At 44.6% G+C, this 18162-nt stretch overlaps 1 protein-coding gene across 4 annotated transcripts in view; it reads left to right on the plus strand.

Moving 5' to 3' along the window:
• The first annotated feature begins 247 nt into the window (after positions 1-247).
• Positions 248-18162, plus strand: part of LOC115171341 (RNA binding protein fox-1 homolog 2) — a 45738-nt gene continuing 27823 nt past the window's right edge. Inside the window, exons 1-2 of one of the 4 annotated variants that reach the window (XM_029728063.1) lie at positions 248-1607; positions 13565-13615. In XM_029728063.1, coding sequence (XP_029583923.1) covers positions 1362-1607; positions 13565-13615 — 297 coding nt within the window. In that variant the 5' untranslated portion in view covers positions 248-1361. The remainder of the gene's footprint in view (positions 1608-13564; positions 13616-18162) is intronic. The other 3 variants (XM_029728062.1, XM_029728061.1, XM_029728060.1) reach the window with 3 other exon arrangements.

An 18162-nucleotide genomic window follows, 5' to 3' on the forward strand; every position in this document is an offset into this window, starting at 1 on the left:
AGATGCTTTCATATCAGTCCTGTAAGATAATTCGCCTTTGAAGTTGCCTAGGTTTGAGTGGTTTAAAATAGATCAGCTTTAACATGTGTTTAGCCAGGCCTATACTACCCTGCGGCTTTTCCTCACCCATACGTATTCTACATTGTTAAATTGCTAGTTGTGTGTTATTTTAGGCCTACCCCATCTATTCCTTCTTTATTTATAACCCCTCCCCCTCTGCTTCATTAGCTATATCACCGCCAACTGACTAGTGAAAGTCAATTAAAGCGTCGGGGGGAAACTGTTTACACTCGGTTCCTTGTTCTATTCCTTGACTTGAGATACTCGCTCAAGCGTGGAAGCTGCATGCAGAGGGGTGCGTGCGCGCAGTCGTAAAAGAAAAAGGAAAAAGAGGATAAATACTTCGCCATAAATCGTGGCAAGCCGTCTCATATTTACACGCAAACAATCTCCTAAAAATAAACATACCAATTTACACGTTTAAATGTTTACGAAATGCAATTATTTAAATGTGAGATTTCGGTAATAACAAAAGTCGTAAAAATACATTTGAGGTAGGCTACTCTAAATGAAATGTCACTGTGTATGTTATGGTAAAAAAAAAAAGAAGAAGAGGGTGCAGGAGGGAATACGACAGAGGAAAAGGAGGGGAATATAGAGACGGCAGATCTAGGACCCGTCTAAATTGTTTACCCCTTATCGTAATCTCAGCACATGGAAAATAAAAAAACTGACACCAGATCAGTGTACTCTCTGCGGTCCGTTCCATTCACACCAATCGGGACGTACACGATAGAGAGGAAATCGTGTTCTTCGCCAGTCCGAACACGCCACTAGAATTCACTGAACATACTGCGAGAAAAAGAACGGTGGGAAAAAGAAGACTAGGAGAAAGAGAAGGTGGAAGCAAAGAAGGGCTTAAAATATATATTTGGTTGGGAGCGGAGGACGCATTGGTTCGCAAGGAGAAGATTAGTGATTCAAATAATTTCCTAACATTTTCTATATTGGGCGGAGAAAAAAGTATCGTTAGCTAGCTAGTTAGCTACTGTTACGAGGTAGCGGAATGTGTAGCTAGCTAATTAGCAAGAAATTTGTGTTTTGTATTTACTTGGTTTACGTGTTCTATTGTGACTATTTTTCTAACGCTAGTAATTGTGTGAAATGTGCACGAGCCACACATGGTCATGGTGGTCTGTATTGATTAGACAATAACAATCTAGCTAGCGGTACAATACATTTGGCCAAGAAGACCAGCTACAATCAGCTATTTGCACATTCAAGGAATAGCATTCCTTATCCCAGAATAGGGAAGAAGTCAAAGGTAGCTAGATTTGTAAGTGTAGACTAGCTGCCGTCCAATGTTAATGTCGACCGACGTCGCATCCATAATGTTACCCGTTACTCGGGGAATGATGGACCGGGAAAAGGACATTGATACAGCAACCGGTCCCCACGTGAACACGACCGGGGGTCCAGCAGCAGTAGTCCGGGGAATGAAACGAGGGGATCCTGAGCAAACAGCTGCAGCTTTGACTGAATTAGCAGGAGCAGAGTGCAAACGGCCAAGGATAGACGGGACGGTGGGTGTTGGTGACATTGGACAGGTAAGGAGTAGAATATCAACAAATTAAGCCAAATTGTTTGTTTCCGTTCGATGTGCTGTTTTCATTGAATGTGTACAACATTGTAACCCCTGTATTAAATGATTTCATTTCAGTAGCACGTTACGTCTATTGTTTGAAGAACATCAGTGGGTCATGATTCTGCTGACAGGCCCACCTATCAATAGCATGCCTCGTCGCATCAACTGCAGTAACGAACGTGCGGTACAATTACAATCTAGGTACTAAACGTGTCTTGCACATTGTTCTGTGCTCGTGGCAGCTAGACTAACACCATGATTATGGCCGAGACAAAGGTAATATGATAGCCCACAGTTTATCGGCAATGACAGTTAAGCTACAGCATAGATCCGACGATACACAAGGGCCGTTCATGCATTTACGTGCACTGCACTTATGTACACACTGATATTCCCGCCTTTACCATGATGGTCTGTCTTTGTCGATGGGCATCACATCAAAGCCTTCGATACAGGAGGGTACCTGCATTGGGAACAGTAATTTGTGCCAGTCCCCCTGGTCTGTGATTGGAGCTAGTTGCTAAAAAGAGGAGAGAGACAGGAGGTTGGGGGAGGGGTCATTATGGGAGAGACAAAGAACAGACCCCTATTCGTGAATAAGGGAGTAGGAAGGAAAGGGTCTTTAGGATACCTTGCCTCTAGCTATGGGCCTCTCCATGACTTGACTGCTGATACAGCATAGCAACAGTGCTCTGCTCTTCGGCTAACCAGTGATATTACATGCACATACAGTATCCGTAAGCATCGTTGAAAATAGCTGACATAGTGTTTTTGTTTGAGGCAGCAGTCAAACATGGTTCATATCTATTGCAATGACAAATGGGCAGGCCATGTTCCTCACACCATATAATGAATGAATGGTGATGACAAAAGGTTACGTGTAGATGGTGTGACAATGAGAGGTACAACAGGATCTCCCTGCCAATCACTTATATTGATCTCCTGCCATTGTGGGTCAGGCTGGAAATACGCCCATAGGATAGAGGGAGGAAACAGGAGGATAGAAGGCAGGATATACAGTATGAGAGAGAACATTTTAATACGAGAGAAGGAGAAAGATGTAGAAAAATCCTCTATGCAGCTTAGGTTTGACGATAACGAAGGGTAAACATTAGGAAATGACGATGGTGGTTCTTAATGTTATTAGACTGGATTACATCATCCAGTCCTGTAGGTGACACCATGTTCAGTGCTGAGAAGATGAGTTCACTAAATATTTTTGGTGCGGCGATGGATAGCTATTTGATATTCATTGCTACCCAGAGGACAGGATGGGTAACAGCCTAAATCATGGGTGACATATTAAATGAGAGAGGAGTGTCCTCATCTCCATCCTCTTCTTTTGTTTCCGTCATCCTCCCCCTAAGGCATATTTCCAGATTGCTAATTGACTCCTGGTCCATAGAATTTGAGTGTGCACTGCCAGTGAGACAAACCTCCCCACCCATGCTCACTGTCTCTACCGTCCTCTCTCTCTCTCTCTCGCTCTCTCTCTCCCCACACTATGCAGTATTGATGTGCCCTAGTCCAGCATGATAGTGTGCTGTATATGCCTCCCTCCGGCTCCCCGAGAGCAGATTTATCCTATCGTTGGCAGTAAAGAGGCTTTGTGTCGCGCTAAACGAGATCAAAGCTCATTTAGGAGAGAGCATTAACCAGACTGATCGCTTAAAGGGGGGAGAGGGTGGGCAAGTGTTGAGGGGAAACTACGATATAAACAAACCATTAAGATGATACAGTTTTGCATAGATAAGCTCCAAAGGTGCAGTATTCTATGAAACTATCAGGCTACCAGGGAATGTTGACTAGTAATAGCGGGAACATTGGCTGTCATTAAAACCCCCAAAGAAAAAAGTAGGAGTTATAATGTGCAGCACACTAGTGGCCACTCACTAATGGTTGTCACTGAACTTTGAGCGCAATGCAGCGGTCACCTTTGACCTTTCACCCCTTGAGATAAGCTCAAAATTCTCTTCAAGATGTTGCTCAACACAACAGTGCTCAAACTTTTTCCCCCTTTTTTTACAGTCCGTCACTCATTTAATCAGATGCAGGGCCTGCCACTTACACTCACATGTTAACTCTGGACACTGGTTATTGTTGTCATGTTGTTGTCACCTCTCCTTCTACACCGCTGCCCCCAAACTGTCATATGTACTTCCATCTCCGCCCGCGAATGTCTCCCTGTCGTTAATGTTGATTCATCCTGTCTTCTTTCTCCTCTTTTTGTCCCCTCTGCTCCTCAGCGTATCACCCTCTGTCCGACCCCTCCATCCCTTCTTCCCCCTCCTCCCTCACCATCTGTTGACCTCATGCCATTTTGCCCTCCTCCCTCCACTGCTCTCTTTTTCTGCCCATTTGCTCCAACTCTCAACTTTTTAACTTTTCCTAAAATAGAAAGTTGGGGAGAGAACCCAGCAGAGCGACGCCCTTTAGTTGAGCATACAGAGAGAAAGTCACTCTATGAGGTGTGTCTGTACATTTCTGATCCGTATAGTCTGGAACTCCTGGCCCTCAGAGCAGCCACACCTCATAACTACCCCTCTACTGTAAATGTGTGTAATTAATACCAAAGTGGATGGTACCCTGTTAAATTACTGTCTGTATCTGCATGAAAGAGGGTCTCATGACTTTCGTTGAGCGTAATAAAAGCTTAAAAAACTTCAAACTCAAAGCAGGCCTGATATGCATACTTGGCCAAAGCGCCATATGCCCCGCAAAAGAAAGTGTGTGTATGTGTGTTTTAACAATGAGTATCAAGTTCAGACCCCCTCCCCCACCATTTAAGGAAATATAAGTCACATGACATTCTTGGAGTATGAGTCATTGTCTCCATTTCTTGGTCTCTTCTTTTTGCTGTATTTTTCACTTCTTGTCTTTGTCTTTCTTAATCCCCACATTCTTCCACCCCTGTCTTTCTCTCCTAATTTCCATCTCACTCTCTTGTTCTTTCTTTTCCCTCCATCCCCCATTCGTCTCCCTCCCCCTTTCCTCCAGACAGATTGATTCCAGATGTTACCAAATTCTTCTCCTCTCCCTCCCCCTGTTCTAACCTAAACTCCTCCCTCTTCATCCTGCGATTATACTAGAACAAATGTTTTTTTTTTACTGCAACCTTGTTATGTATTGAATCGTGTGGGGTAGTTCTGGTTTCCAAGTGATGCGCTACATTGTTTTCCCACTGATGGTGCTTGTCAGTTACACTCACTCGGGTTTACATTGCCATTGCCTGCGTCCTTTCAAATGTTCAGTGTGTCGCATCTTCATCAGTCCTCCACTGTCCAGCCTTTGAAGACTACCAGTGTTTTTACCTCGTGTGTTGCTGAATACAGCACTGTCCGTTCGGCGGCTCTCCCACTTTAATGCGGCGCACTGAGGAGTGTGTTCCCCCAGGGGATGAGGCACGAGGGGGAAATTGGTTCCAGATGAAACAGGAAGTGGATAGGGGGAGACAAAGAGAGGGCTGTTATATGCAGGAGAGGGAGCCCGGACACTGCTGGGCTGAATAGCATACACCTCACTCCTCTGGCATGGGTCATGTATGCTATAGTCTGTACTGTCCAGACAGCATCACACATCAGTCTGTCACTCACTTCTGCTGTTCACTACTTAAACGCTCTCTGTGCCCCGTCAAGTGTTGTCCCTCTCTACTTGTTTGATTGACCTCATTCCCCTTTCCCCTCCCTGTTTTTGTTCTGTTGGTTCCGTTTTTCTGTGCTCTGTTTTATTTACTTAACAAATAAGGAACACTCAAAATGTGCACTTATAAATCATAACAATTTTCCACAAAATATAGCTGTAGACAGAAGTCAAAGATCAAACATATTATAATCAATTATTATAATACATCAAACATTTGGTGCAGCCCTATCATGACCCCATCATTCCCCCCTTTGAGACTCACCCAGAGTCTCACACCATCAATCATAATATTCTCCTCTGAAATCAAACAGATTTGGCAATCCCCCGGATCCATTTGATCCCAGGGATGGCCTGCTAAAGGGAGAAACAACTCCTGAGGTTCCTGGAATGCTGGTGGTGGTGGGGTGAGTCTGTCTATACTCCCATTTGCTCCCTTCTTGTCACATCCCCAAATGTTCAACAGTATTTTTAGCCAAGCACTTTATTATGCAGAAAGCAACAGCAAAGCTCAGTAGCCCAACCAGAAGTGTAACAATCATGTCCTTACCTTACCCATCACGTGAAAATACACCCTTAAACTAGTGTCCAATTTGTCAGATTTTCCCAGAGTACAACCTAATTTAGCCAGGTCATTAATAATAGCTGTCATGTTGTCACAGGAGTCAGGAAGCAACATGACACAGTAATCCTCATCGTCTATTCCAAGGGCCCTGCAGGCCCCTCTGTCTTTAGCCAATATGTGCCATTTCGTCTCTGGTCACTACTGCCTTCAAATTCTGCACATTTAATGACAACTGAGTAAAACCCTGTACTTTCAAATTAGTAAGGGCCTGCATGGAGTATTTCAAATTGTTAATCCCCTTACCCTTTAGTTCAACTCCTGCACCTGAAAACATTACTAGGGCTGTCTCTACCTGAGACAGCACATGTCCATAAGCCTCATTATTTTGAGCCTATGCTCTTTTAGCTCTGCCATTCGATCTGATACTAATTTGCAGTGAACTGTTCAGCAGCTCAAAAGCAAGTAATGTTGCTACTGTCAGTTCAGTTTTCCCCAGATAATAACACCCTTTCCATCCCATGGGGAGGAACTTGGGATGCCTTTACCCCCACAGATCCAGAAATGATCCGGAGGTGTCCCCATGCCTTTGCCTATGTTTGACATATTTACCCAAGTTATCAATTGTTGCCCATCCAGTACACCAAAACTACTGGTATCCGTTTTTAGGTCTGTGTAAGACAGGCAAGTAGTGGTGTTTCCTACATCCACATTCCCAGAGTTGCAGATACAAACAGGGGGAGTTATTGTGGGTTTTAATCCTGTCAACACATCATCTACTACCCGTCAGATACTCCCTGCATTGTACTTTTGGAGGTCCTATGCATTTAATCAGCTGGGAAATGTTACCTGGTTGTATGCTAGGAACCTTCGTCCATCTTTCCATTTAGTCTCAATGGATCCACCCTCCTTAAATCCTGTAGCTGCATCTGAATAGTTACCTATTTACTTATTGGATAATCCTCCTTCCCATGCTGCTTCCTTCCCCCTAGTGACCAACATCAGAATCGTATAATTGCTTTTTCTTTGTCGAACCCTAGTATTGTTAATTAACATCCAAAATCATTCTTTCCATTTGGTACTACCTGGGTTCCCCACAGAAAGGCTGTGGAGGTGGGTTTCTGGAAAATCATTACCCGTGTGCCAGATGTGTTCCCCTTCCCCTGTAATCCTATGTCTGTCACTGCTTCCACCCATTTATTATTCTCCACATCCCCGTCCACAAAGGGAACAGGTAGGATTTGGAGAACAATAAATACCCTGCATGTGTGTTTCCATGGTTGAAATGTTCTTGTTTCACAACCATAGTGTGTGTATGATGGTGTCCTCGACATCTGATGACTCTTCAGGTTCTGTGGTTGAACCCTCTGTTGGTTCTTCTGGCCTTTGGTCTCGGCCCTCTGGCTGTGGTCTTCCCCGTTTCTCCTCTGGCTGTGGTCTTCCCCGTTTCCCCTCTGGCTGTGGTCTTCCCCGTTTCCCCTCTGGCTGTGGTCTTCCCCGTTTCTCCTCTGGCTGTGGTCTTCCCCGTTTCTCCTCTGGCTGTGGTCTTCCCCGTTTCCCCTCTGGCTGTGGTCTTCCCCGTTTCCCCTCTGGCTGTGGTCTTCCCCGTTTCTCCTCTGGCTGTGGTCTTCCCCGTTTCTCCTCTGGCTGTGGTCTCCCCGTTTCTCCTCTGGCTGTGGTCTCCCCGTTTCTCCTCTGGCTGTGGTCTTCCCCGTTTCTCCTCTGGCTGTGGTCTTCCCCGTTTCTCCTCTGGCTGTGGTCTTCCCCGTTTCTCCTCTGGCTGTGGTCTTCCCCGTTTCTCCTCTGGCTGTGGTCTTCCCCGTTTCTCCTCTGGCTGTGGTCTTCCCCGTTTCTCCTCTGGCTGTGGTCTTCCCCGTTTCTCCTCTGGCTGTGGTCTTCCCCGTTTCTCCTCTGGCTGTGGTCTTCCCCGTTTCTCCTCTGGCTGTGGTCTTCCCCGTTTCTCCTCTGGCTGTGGTCTTCCCCGTTTCTCCTCTGGCTGTGGTCTTCCCCGTTTCTCCTCTGGCCCCTCCTCATCGGTGGGTCTCAGCCTCTTTCCTCCTCTGTGTCCTCCAAGCAGGATGGTTTCCATCTTGGCTGGTTCCATTTTCTTTTATGGACTCGTAGTTTCACCCAGTCTCCTATACAGATGGTTAGAGCATCTGGATCCTCACCTGGGATCGGTTCTGCTGCCATCCTAGTGTGAGAATGGAGAAAACTTACAACAGAAGTTAGTTCCTTCATGTACTGAAGACGGTCACACTATGTCTCAGTTATGTGTATCTGTCGGTCAGTCATGGGTCTCACCCCTGGGGTGTTCATTGGTCGTCTTGTTAATATCTCATAAGGTGTATACCCAATACCTTTGTTAAGGCTGCTGCGCATTTTCATGAGGACAAGGGCAAGCATTCCACCCAGCTCATTTGTTTTTGATGGCAGGCTTTTGCAATCCTTCTTTGATCATTTAATTAGCCTCTCTGTAATCCCGTTACTCCACTGGTGATAGATGGACACAAACTTCTGGTCAACACCCATCATTTTGGCCACTAGGGCAACCACAGCTCCTATGAGATGGGCCCCATTGTCTGCAGACAAACCTCAGGCACTCCAAACCCTAGTAAAATTTCCCTAACTAGCAATTTTGCAACTGTTCACGCAACGCCGTTGGTAGTGGGATGGTTCTACCCACCTGGTAAACCTGTCAATTATCTCCAGGCAGTATCTCTTTGTTTCTTTTCGCTCTACCATGTCTATGAAATCCATAGCAAGGTGGACAAAAGGTTCTTTTGGAGGGGAACTTCCCTGGTTGCAGTGGAGTTCCCTTGTCTATGTTATATAACAAACATGTCGCGCAATAATAAATTAACTGTTTTTTGTTGTTGTTTTTCCCCCATTTATTTATTTATTTATTTATTTTTAACGCGTTGGTTAAAATTTTGGCAAAACCATTGGGCCAAAATCTTCTCCTCCTAAATCTTCTCCTTTGACGAATGGCTCAATCCATGAGCCAATCGGCAAATATTAAAGATCATGGTTGATGGTAAACAGAGCATGCCAGACAAAAGATGTAGCCATAAGCCAGACCTGGGGCAGAGAGAACACTCTCTCTCCCGCCACGCCTGGTGACTGAGAATACCAGCCTGATGCTGTTTCTCAGATCAGTAGTTTCAGATGACACAAACCAAACGACCAAAAATAAAATGCATGTGTGTGACAACGGGAAACAGCCAATTTGTTCACCTCATCAGCTATGCTGTTACCAATTCTAGCATAATCACACCAACCCGTGTGTGCCTCAACCTTAACAATAGCCAATGTGTTTTTACATAGCTTCAATCACCGGTTCAACATAAGGTCTGTTTTTAATAGGTGTGCCTGTGGTATTAGTAAACCCTCTTGCTCTCTAAACCCCACTAGCAAGTAAGGGCCTTCCCTTCCCCCAATTCACAAGCTGTTTTCAGCTAATAAATCTGTCTGTTGCGCTGATAAATGGTCTGGTATAACCTCAATATCACCTTCCACATCTACTTCAGCTAATCTTACGTGTCTTCCCTGTGCTTTGATCTATATAGGGAGATTCATCAACGAACAACACCATGTCAAGCAGTGGTACATCAAAAAAGTCTTTGTCCGGTACACATTCCTAGGCTGTCCCGATGTCCCTGTTATTGTTACTGATGATTTGCTCAGGGAAGCTCTCCAACAACTTGTCCAGGTTTGCCTAAACAGGAACAGTGAGCTTTAGTGTCTATTGTAAATAATAGGTAATGTCCTTAACATTAAGACTATCCATTGGCTCTTCTCTTCCATCATTGAATTCATACTGGAGCAGGGGACTCGGGCGCCTTCATTGTTGATTCTGAGGGAAATAATAACTGTTAGTGTTGTGATTTCCCATTGGCCACGGCTGTCCTCTGTCATTAACTTGTCCTCCTTGTCCATAGGGCATAAGTGGCCCAGGGAGCATTTCCAGCTCTGAGCGAGTGGTACTGTGGCTGAGTTTCCTCTTCCCCTGTTGTAACCTCTTCCATTTCCCCCACACTGCAAACTCACATGCCCCAACTGCCCACAGGTCCAGCATTGAGTGTAGTTCCATTCACAAAGGGCTCTGGCGGGTCCACATCCTTTTCCAGTCCATGTTTGTGGGTCACCATAATGTTGAGTGGTGAAAAGCACAGACCCTTCAGGCACCAGGTTCACAGGTGTGACTGATGTGAATGTGGGGGAGCTGCAGGCTGTGGTTGTGGTGAGCCTGTAGAAACAACGTGAGCAGCCATCTAGGGTCTTGTCTTCCAGTCTGTCCCTTTATGTGGAGTGAGTTGGGGTGGCGAGGGAAACTCCCTACAGGAACTGTGCCTCCTTTTTCTCCCAGCACCATCATCCCCATCACAGTGTCTGATACAAGGGCACTTCTTCCTCATCCCCTTCTCCTTGTCCACTCTTCCTGTCTGAATTATCTCCTTGACTAAATCCAACCTAGTCTTGTTGAATGAACCAGCCATCGGAAATCTGTGTTCTCCTGCCATCTCAGTCCAAACATGCCATTTCTTAAAAGTGAATGTACATTCCACAGCAGGAAACATATTTTGCATATATTCAACAGGCGTGATAGGCTTCATTGCTCCTATCTCCTCATTCTGGTTTGACTGTGCCACGGTGCTGCGGATTTTTATTTAGATAGTCTGCATGTAATGATAATAGTGTAGGTGCCCTATGTTAGCCTATTATCTAACCTGCAATAATGTCAGTAGTGGGAGTTGTATCAGTTCTAACTATTTCCTCCACTGTCTTCTCATATGTCCATAAAACACAACCTCCTCCACCTATTTCACTTAAAAGTCTCCTTATCTATCCACCTACAAGTAATTATAGGTCGTATTTCAACGAATATAAAATCTGTTGAGGGTATTACTTGTTCCTCAGGGTGTAGGGTAATATACGTCTCATAGGTGTTATCTTTATCAAACACAGCTTTTCTTATCCAATGACAGAACTCCTTCCTGCCGTCCTCACATCCAAAAATCACTTTCTTATATGATTCCAATGTAATGCCTTTATCTATATACTGTTCTTCATCCTCCTCTTTATCAAAAATCTACTTATAACGGCCCCTCAGTCCTCAGACCAAATAGCCAATTCTCCATTTGTTCATCTCCTCACCCACTGCGCATTTCACTCACACCAAACAAACACATAAGGACAGACAACATATTATTCCTATCTTCCAGGTTATCGCCTGTTTTCAGAACTTTCACGCTAGATACAGCTTCTGATCCTAACTACTCTTCAGTCCCCTTCCGGAAGTTACCCCAGCACCCCAAACACACGAGCTACTCTTCTTAGTACATATAACATATAACACACATTGACATACAACAATTACCACACATTCATTGTCTTATACATGCACATTTTAGGTTCCTTTGTTTTTACAATTACAAGAGGGAGGCGGCGCTTTTACATACCAGCGAAACACTGAACACCCACTTCTTATAAATTACAGACTTCGATATAACAGGTGTCTGCCTACCTTACAATTTGGTGATCAGAGAAGGGGGGTTCAGGTTCCGTCCAGTAGCGTTGCACTCACTCCCTCCTGGAAAGCTCGCCAAATGTTGGTTCCGTTTTTCTGTGCTCCGTTTTATTTACTTAACAAATAAGGAACACTCAAAATGTGCACTTATAAATCATAAACATTTTAATCAAAATACAGCTGTAGACAGAAGTCAAAGATCAAACGTCACATAACGATCTGATGTCTCATGAGTTCTGCCCCATAGGAAAAGTCCAAGTTGCTTTTATCATGCTTGTAGTCAACCCCCTGTGATGTCATTACCTGCTACTCCTCAGACCAAGCCCATGCATACACAGCTATACAAACTTGCAAGAGATACAATAGTTCCAGTGTTTAAGGCCTCAGCAGTAAAAGCCCATTTCCCCAAGTTGATTTATAGAGGTATGTCTGACTAGCCTGTTATCTCTTCTACTCCCCTGCAGAGCTCTTTGTTTATCTTTCAAATGCTTTCTCACAGACCCCCCATTTCTTTATAATAGGCAGAGACTTAAAGACTGTGGAACAATTCTAAAACCTTACAATGAATACATATATAGTTAATCTGTAGTCTAGGACCCTATAAATGTAGAGGAGGAGGGGTCCCATAGCCCCTCCCCTTCTATTAATACAACATATTATAATCAATTATCATAATACATCAAACATTTGGTGCAGCCCTATCATGACCCCAATTTGACCCATCAGTTCTGCCACTCCCTCCCTCTACCACCGCCATGTCTCATTGTGGTGTGGCTGTGGAGCCCCATCCAGGGTTAGTGCAGTAAGCACAGCCAGCGCAGCTAGCTTTCTGAGAGGGCATCTCTCCCGTGCTGTCGCCATGGCATCCTGAGTCAGGCCTTTCCCATGATTGGTTGAAAAAATGATAGTAGGGAGGGACCAATTCCCCCAGGAAGCAGGTTGGGGCAGAAGCAGGAGGTTACCTCTGTCTGTTTACAATGAAGAGGCCACGACCACCTTTTACTACATTACACCAGCACTGGCTGCTCACTGAATGGAAGCTAATGGAGATAGTGTATGATTTTAAAATGAGTTGCTGACTCTCGTCTTTTAGCACAAACACAGTGGAAACATTCACCCTTTTTAACACGTGTAGGATGTTCCACCCTCCTTCCCCTGATTGAAAAGGCCGGAGTCTTGTTACTCTGCCTCTTTTCCCTGCACAGTGTACTGCTAGCATATCAGACGGGATCGCTGGAATTCTCTCTCCTTACTGTTGTCAATATCATCGTTTGGTTTAACTTTTCCCCTATTGTTATATCCTGCCCCCTCTCCCCCGTTCTTTTCCCTCTTACATTGCCATGAACAATGGGTCTTCTGCCAGGGGGAGAGGGAGGGGTGACAGAAATAATCTAATTACAAGTAATTACAGATCAATTAACCACAACACTAGATTCTGGGGCATGGACGGGGGAAGGGTCCGTTCTTTTTGTTGTTGCGGAGTGCAATTTGTTTTGTCGGCTGAATAAGGACCTGGCCTGCTGCAGAATGATTCACCAGCTACATGGTTGAGGCAGCGCTCCGGGTCTAAACCAAAAGAGTCATCATGTTAACTGTTAACTTACATAATCCTTTGTGAAATGTTCCCCCTTAATTTCCCTGCTTCTTTCCTGCACCATACGTATTTTCATAAATGTATTGGTCAGTAGGGTATACAGCTAGGGCTGGGAACTGCCTGGGACCTCACGATACAATATTATCACCATACTTAGGTGCCGATACCATATGTATTGCGATTCTATATGTGTTGCGATTCCAAACATATTGCTCACCATACGTCTGCTGCAGAGGGACTAGAGAGAGCCATGAGAAAACAAGTTTTGATAAAACTGCTGAAAACAATCTGGAGAACAAGCTTTGAAGGAAAAGTACTGGAGTATTGGTGCAGGTACAGCACACTAGTACAAACATAATATTGCGAAATTGTCTAAATCATGTGATCGGCAAAAATGATATCCTGATATCTTACTGTATCCATTTTTCCCCCATCACAAGTAACAGCTAGGCTCTTTCTCCTCTGGAGCATATTACTTTGTTAGGGGTGAAGATGGGAGCTGAAAATCGACTTCATTGCAAAATGTTAGACTCATGTTGAGTCACATCACATTTTCCAAACCCTTAACTCTCTTTATTTTTTTGTTTTATTTAGAACAACGACCCTTTAACCCCAGGTTTCCTTGGATACCCACCTCACAGCCAGGTAAGAGTACCATCTTACTGAAGTCTCCTTTAATTTAGGTATAATTGATGGATGTATCGTGGAGTTTCATGAAACACGTTATAGTACTATTATAGTACTTCAGAAGGCCCAACACGAACATAGCCTACAGAAACTGTGACAACATTTTCTCTGAATCAATTTGATCTGCCTGTCTGCTGTGCACATTTTTCCACAATCCACATTCCCCTGCTCTCTTTCTCCTTCTTTCTCTTAGTTTCTTGTGCTCTCCCTCCATATCGAGTGGTGCAGCGGTCTAAGGCACTGCATCTCAGTGCAAGAGGTGTCATTACAGTCCCTGGTTCGAATCCAGGCTGTGTCACATCCGTCCGCGATCAGGAGTCCCATAGGGCGGCGCACAATTGGCCCAGCGTCGTCGGGTTTGGACGCGGTTTTAAATATCGGTTCCAGTAATGAGTACCTTATGTGCGCCAGACAGGGCTGTTTCTGACAGTCTCTTATCTGCCTGGGAGCAGCAGCACAGTGCTGTGTCTTCTGTCTGTTGTCATGGCTGAGATGTGAGTGCAGGTCTCTGGCAGAGCCACAGGAGGGGGGTGTTGGTCTGCCTGCCCTCCCACTCCTCTCAACATGATGGATCTCCACAGCTTTATCTCCGTTATGTGTTTTTTCCTCCAACGTGCGTTCCTCCTCTACTCCTTTCTTGGGAATGCAGTTCGCTCGCTGCTTGTGCTGGAGAGAAAGGGGGTGGATGGAAAGTAGAAGAGGCAGGAGAGAGGGAAAGCGAGAGGAGGGGAGGATAGAGACTGAAGCAAGTGAGCCACCATATTGAAGTTAAGCTTTCTGTGGTGAGGTAATATACAGGTTAGACCAGTGGTATTCAAAGTTGGGGGGGAACGGGGGAACTGCAGTGGGGTTGCCAAAATATATATTTTGATAAAAATTAAGAGTGCCTGCTATATTATGCCTGGTTTATTGTATAGGACAATATACAAATGTTTTTTACAAATGTTTTTTTTAAATACAATTTTATTGAGTAAATGTATTTTGTTTTTCTTTTAATATTGATAAGAGATGAAAATGTAACGAATTTAATATTATTTGTTGATGTAAAAATAATTTGACCAATGTTAGATTTGGTGAGAAATCCCTGAGAAAAAAAATGGGGATGCCAGAAATTCTTGCTCAGGGAATTGGGTCCCAGCTGAAGAAGTTTGAATACCATTGGGCTAGAAACATCTGAAATAACATGCATTTGGTAAGGTTGTTAAAATAGTTAGGTTCTCATGTGTTTGTTTGGATCATAACTTACTTATTTGATTCAAGACTAGTCAAATATACAACAAATGTTTGCTAGCTAGTTGTTAGTGATGTAATCGGGTACACAGGAGTTGAGCCGGTTGTCATGCAAAGGGTTGGAGGAGTTAGTCTAACTTACCTACACTCTAGCTGGAGTTCCTATGGGCTATTGTGTGTTGGTTGATCTGGCTGTAGGTTTGGCTGAGTCAATAGGGACAATGTTTATGCATGGTGGCTTAGCAGAAACCCTATGTATTTTGGTTTGTCTGGAGGTTGGTAGGGTCTGAGTCTAGTGCCCCTCCTCATCACGTTTAGGCTACAGAAGCCATGATGGTTCTAGTCAGTCACAGCACTGTGTGGTCACTGTATACTATCTGCCTCTGATGATATAGAAAATAATACGTTTGACTGTGGAGTCAGTAGTGTGTTGTGCAGTAGTGTGTTGTGCAGTAGTGTGTTGTGCAATAGTGTGTTGTGCAATAGTGTGTTGTGCAGTAGTGTGTTGTGCAGTAGTGTGTTGTGCATTTACTGCAGCAAAATCACATCCATACCTAGGACCACAATGGAAATAAGCCTTCTGGCTTTAACTTTATTGTGTTTTCATCCTTAATTTATATGTATGTGTTTTTGTTTCAAATCAAATTTTATTTGTCACTTGCTCCGTAAACAACAGGTGTGGACTAACAGTGAAATTCTTACTTAGGGGGCCCTTAATAATTTTTGTATTTTTTATGTAACCTTTATTTAACTAGGCAAGTCAGTTAAGAACAAATTCTTATATACAATGACAGCCTAGGAACAGTGGGTTAACTGCCTTGTTCAGGGGCAGAACGACAGATTTTTACTTTGTCAGCTCGGGGATTCGATCTAGCAACCTTTCGGTTACTGGCCCAACACTCTAACCACTAGGCTACATACCACTCAAGATTTTTATTTTATTTTACAGGTCAGTTAAGAACAAATTCTTATTTTCAATGACGGCCTAGAAACAGTGGGTTAACTGCCTTCAAACTTGCAACCTTTCGATTACTAGTCCAACGCTCTAACCACTAGGCTATGCTGCCGCCCCGATAACATCAACGTTGGCAGAGGTGGGATTCAAACCCACATCTCCAGAGAGCCTGAAGCCTAAATCCAGCGCCTTAGACCACTCGGCCATGCTACCCAGTTTAATAACAATACAGAGAAAGACAATTGAGAAATAAAATACAAATAAAACATGTAATAATAGATACAAAATGAGAAACGCTCACTTGGTTATATACAACGGGTGCCAGTACTGAGTCGATGTGCAGGAGTGTGAGGTAATTGAGGTAGATATGTACATATAACTAGGAATAAAGTGGCAGATGGTAAACAGTAGCAGCAGCAGCGTATGTGCTGAGTCAAAGTTAGTGCAGAAAGGGTCAATGCAGATAGTCCGGGTAGCTGTTTGGTTAACTATTTACCTAACTATTTAGCAGTCTTATGGCTTGGGGGCAGTAGCTGTTCAGGTTCCAGACTTGGTGCATCGGAGAACAGTCTTGGGTGGCTGGAGTCTTTGACATTTTTTTTAGGGCCTTCCTCTGACACCGCCTGGTATAGAGGTCCTGAATGGCAGGGAGCTTGGCCCCAGTGATGTACTGGGCCGTACGCACTACCCTCTGTAGCGCCTTTCGGTTGCCATACCAAGCGATGATGTAGGCAGTCAAGATGCTCTCAATGGTGCTGCTGTAGAACTTTTTGAGGATCTGAGGGCCCATTCAAAATCTTTTCAGCCTCATAAGGGTGAAGAGGCATTGTTGTGCCCACTTCATGACTGTGTTGGTGTGTTTGGACCATGATAGATCCTTAGTGATGTGGACACCAAGGAACTGAAAGCTTTCGACCCGCTCCACTACAGCCCAGTCGATGTGAATGGGAGCGTGCTTGGCCCTCTGTATCCTGTAGTCCACGATCAGCTCCTTTGTGTTGCTGACGTTAAGGGAGAGGTTGTTGTCCAGGCATCACACTCATTATAGGCTGTTTCATCATCGTCGGTGATCAGGCCTACCACCATCGTGTCGTCGGGAAACGTATTGATTGTGTTGGAGTCGTGCGCAGCCACACAGTTGTGGGTGAATGGGGAATACAGGAGGGGACTAAGCACGCACCCCTGAGGGGCCCCCATGTTAAGGGTAAGCGTGGTGGATGTGTTGTTGCCTACCCTCATCAACTGGGGGTGGTCCGACAGGATATCCAGGGTCCTTAGCTTAGTGATGAGCTTGGAGGGTACTACGGTGTTGAACGCTGAGCTATAGTCAATAAACAGCATTCTCACGTAGATGTGTATTTTGTCCAAGTGGAAAAGGGCACTGTCTAGTGCAATAGAGATTGCATAATCTGTGGATCTCGTCAGGGTGGTATGTGAATTGGAGTGGATTCAGGGTGTCTGGGATCATGGTGTTGATGTGAGCCATGACCAGCATTTCAAACCATTTCATGGCTACAGATGTGAGTGCTACGAGACGATAGTCATTTAGACAGGTTACCTTGGCATTCTTGGACACAGGGACTATGGAGGTCTGCTTGATACAAGTTGGTATTACAGACCAGTTCAGGGATAGGTTGAAAATGTCAGTGAAAACACTTGCCAGCTGGTCAGTGCATGTATGCGTCCTGGTAATCTGTCTAGCCTTGCAGCCTTGTGAATGTTAACCTGTTTAAAGGTCTTACTCACATCGGCTACGGAGAGCGTGATCACAGTTGTCCAGATCAGCTGGTGCTCTCACGCATGGTTCAGTGCATAGAAGGCATTTAGCTCATCTGGTAGGCTCACTTCACTGGGCAGCTCGTGGCTGAGTTTCCCTTTGTAGTCCATGATAGTTTGCAAGCTCTGCCACATCCGACGAGCATCAGACCCGGTGTAGTAGGATTCGATCTTAGTCCTGTTTGATGGTTTGTCAGAGGGCGTAGTGGGATTTTTTTATGCGTCTGGGTTAGTGTCCCGCTCCTTGAAAGCATCGACTGTAGCCTTTAGCTCAGTGTGGATGTTGCCTATAATCCATTGCTTCTGTTTGGGATATGTACGTACGGTCACTGTGGAGACGATGTTATTGATGCATTTATTAATGAAGCCAGTGACTGATGTGGTATACTCATTAATACTATCGGATGAGTTCCGGAATATATTCCAGTCTCGTTAGTAAAACAGTCCTGTAGTTTAGCATCTGCTTCATTGGACTGCTTCCGTATTGAGGGCGTCACTGCTACTTCCTATTTGAGTTTTTGCTTGTGAGCAGGAGTCCGGGGGA

This window comes from Salmo trutta, chromosome 32, assembly GCF_901001165.1.
Source record: "Salmo trutta chromosome 32, fSalTru1.1, whole genome shotgun sequence".
Classification (NCBI taxonomy): domain Eukaryota; kingdom Metazoa; phylum Chordata; class Actinopteri; order Salmoniformes; family Salmonidae; genus Salmo; species Salmo trutta.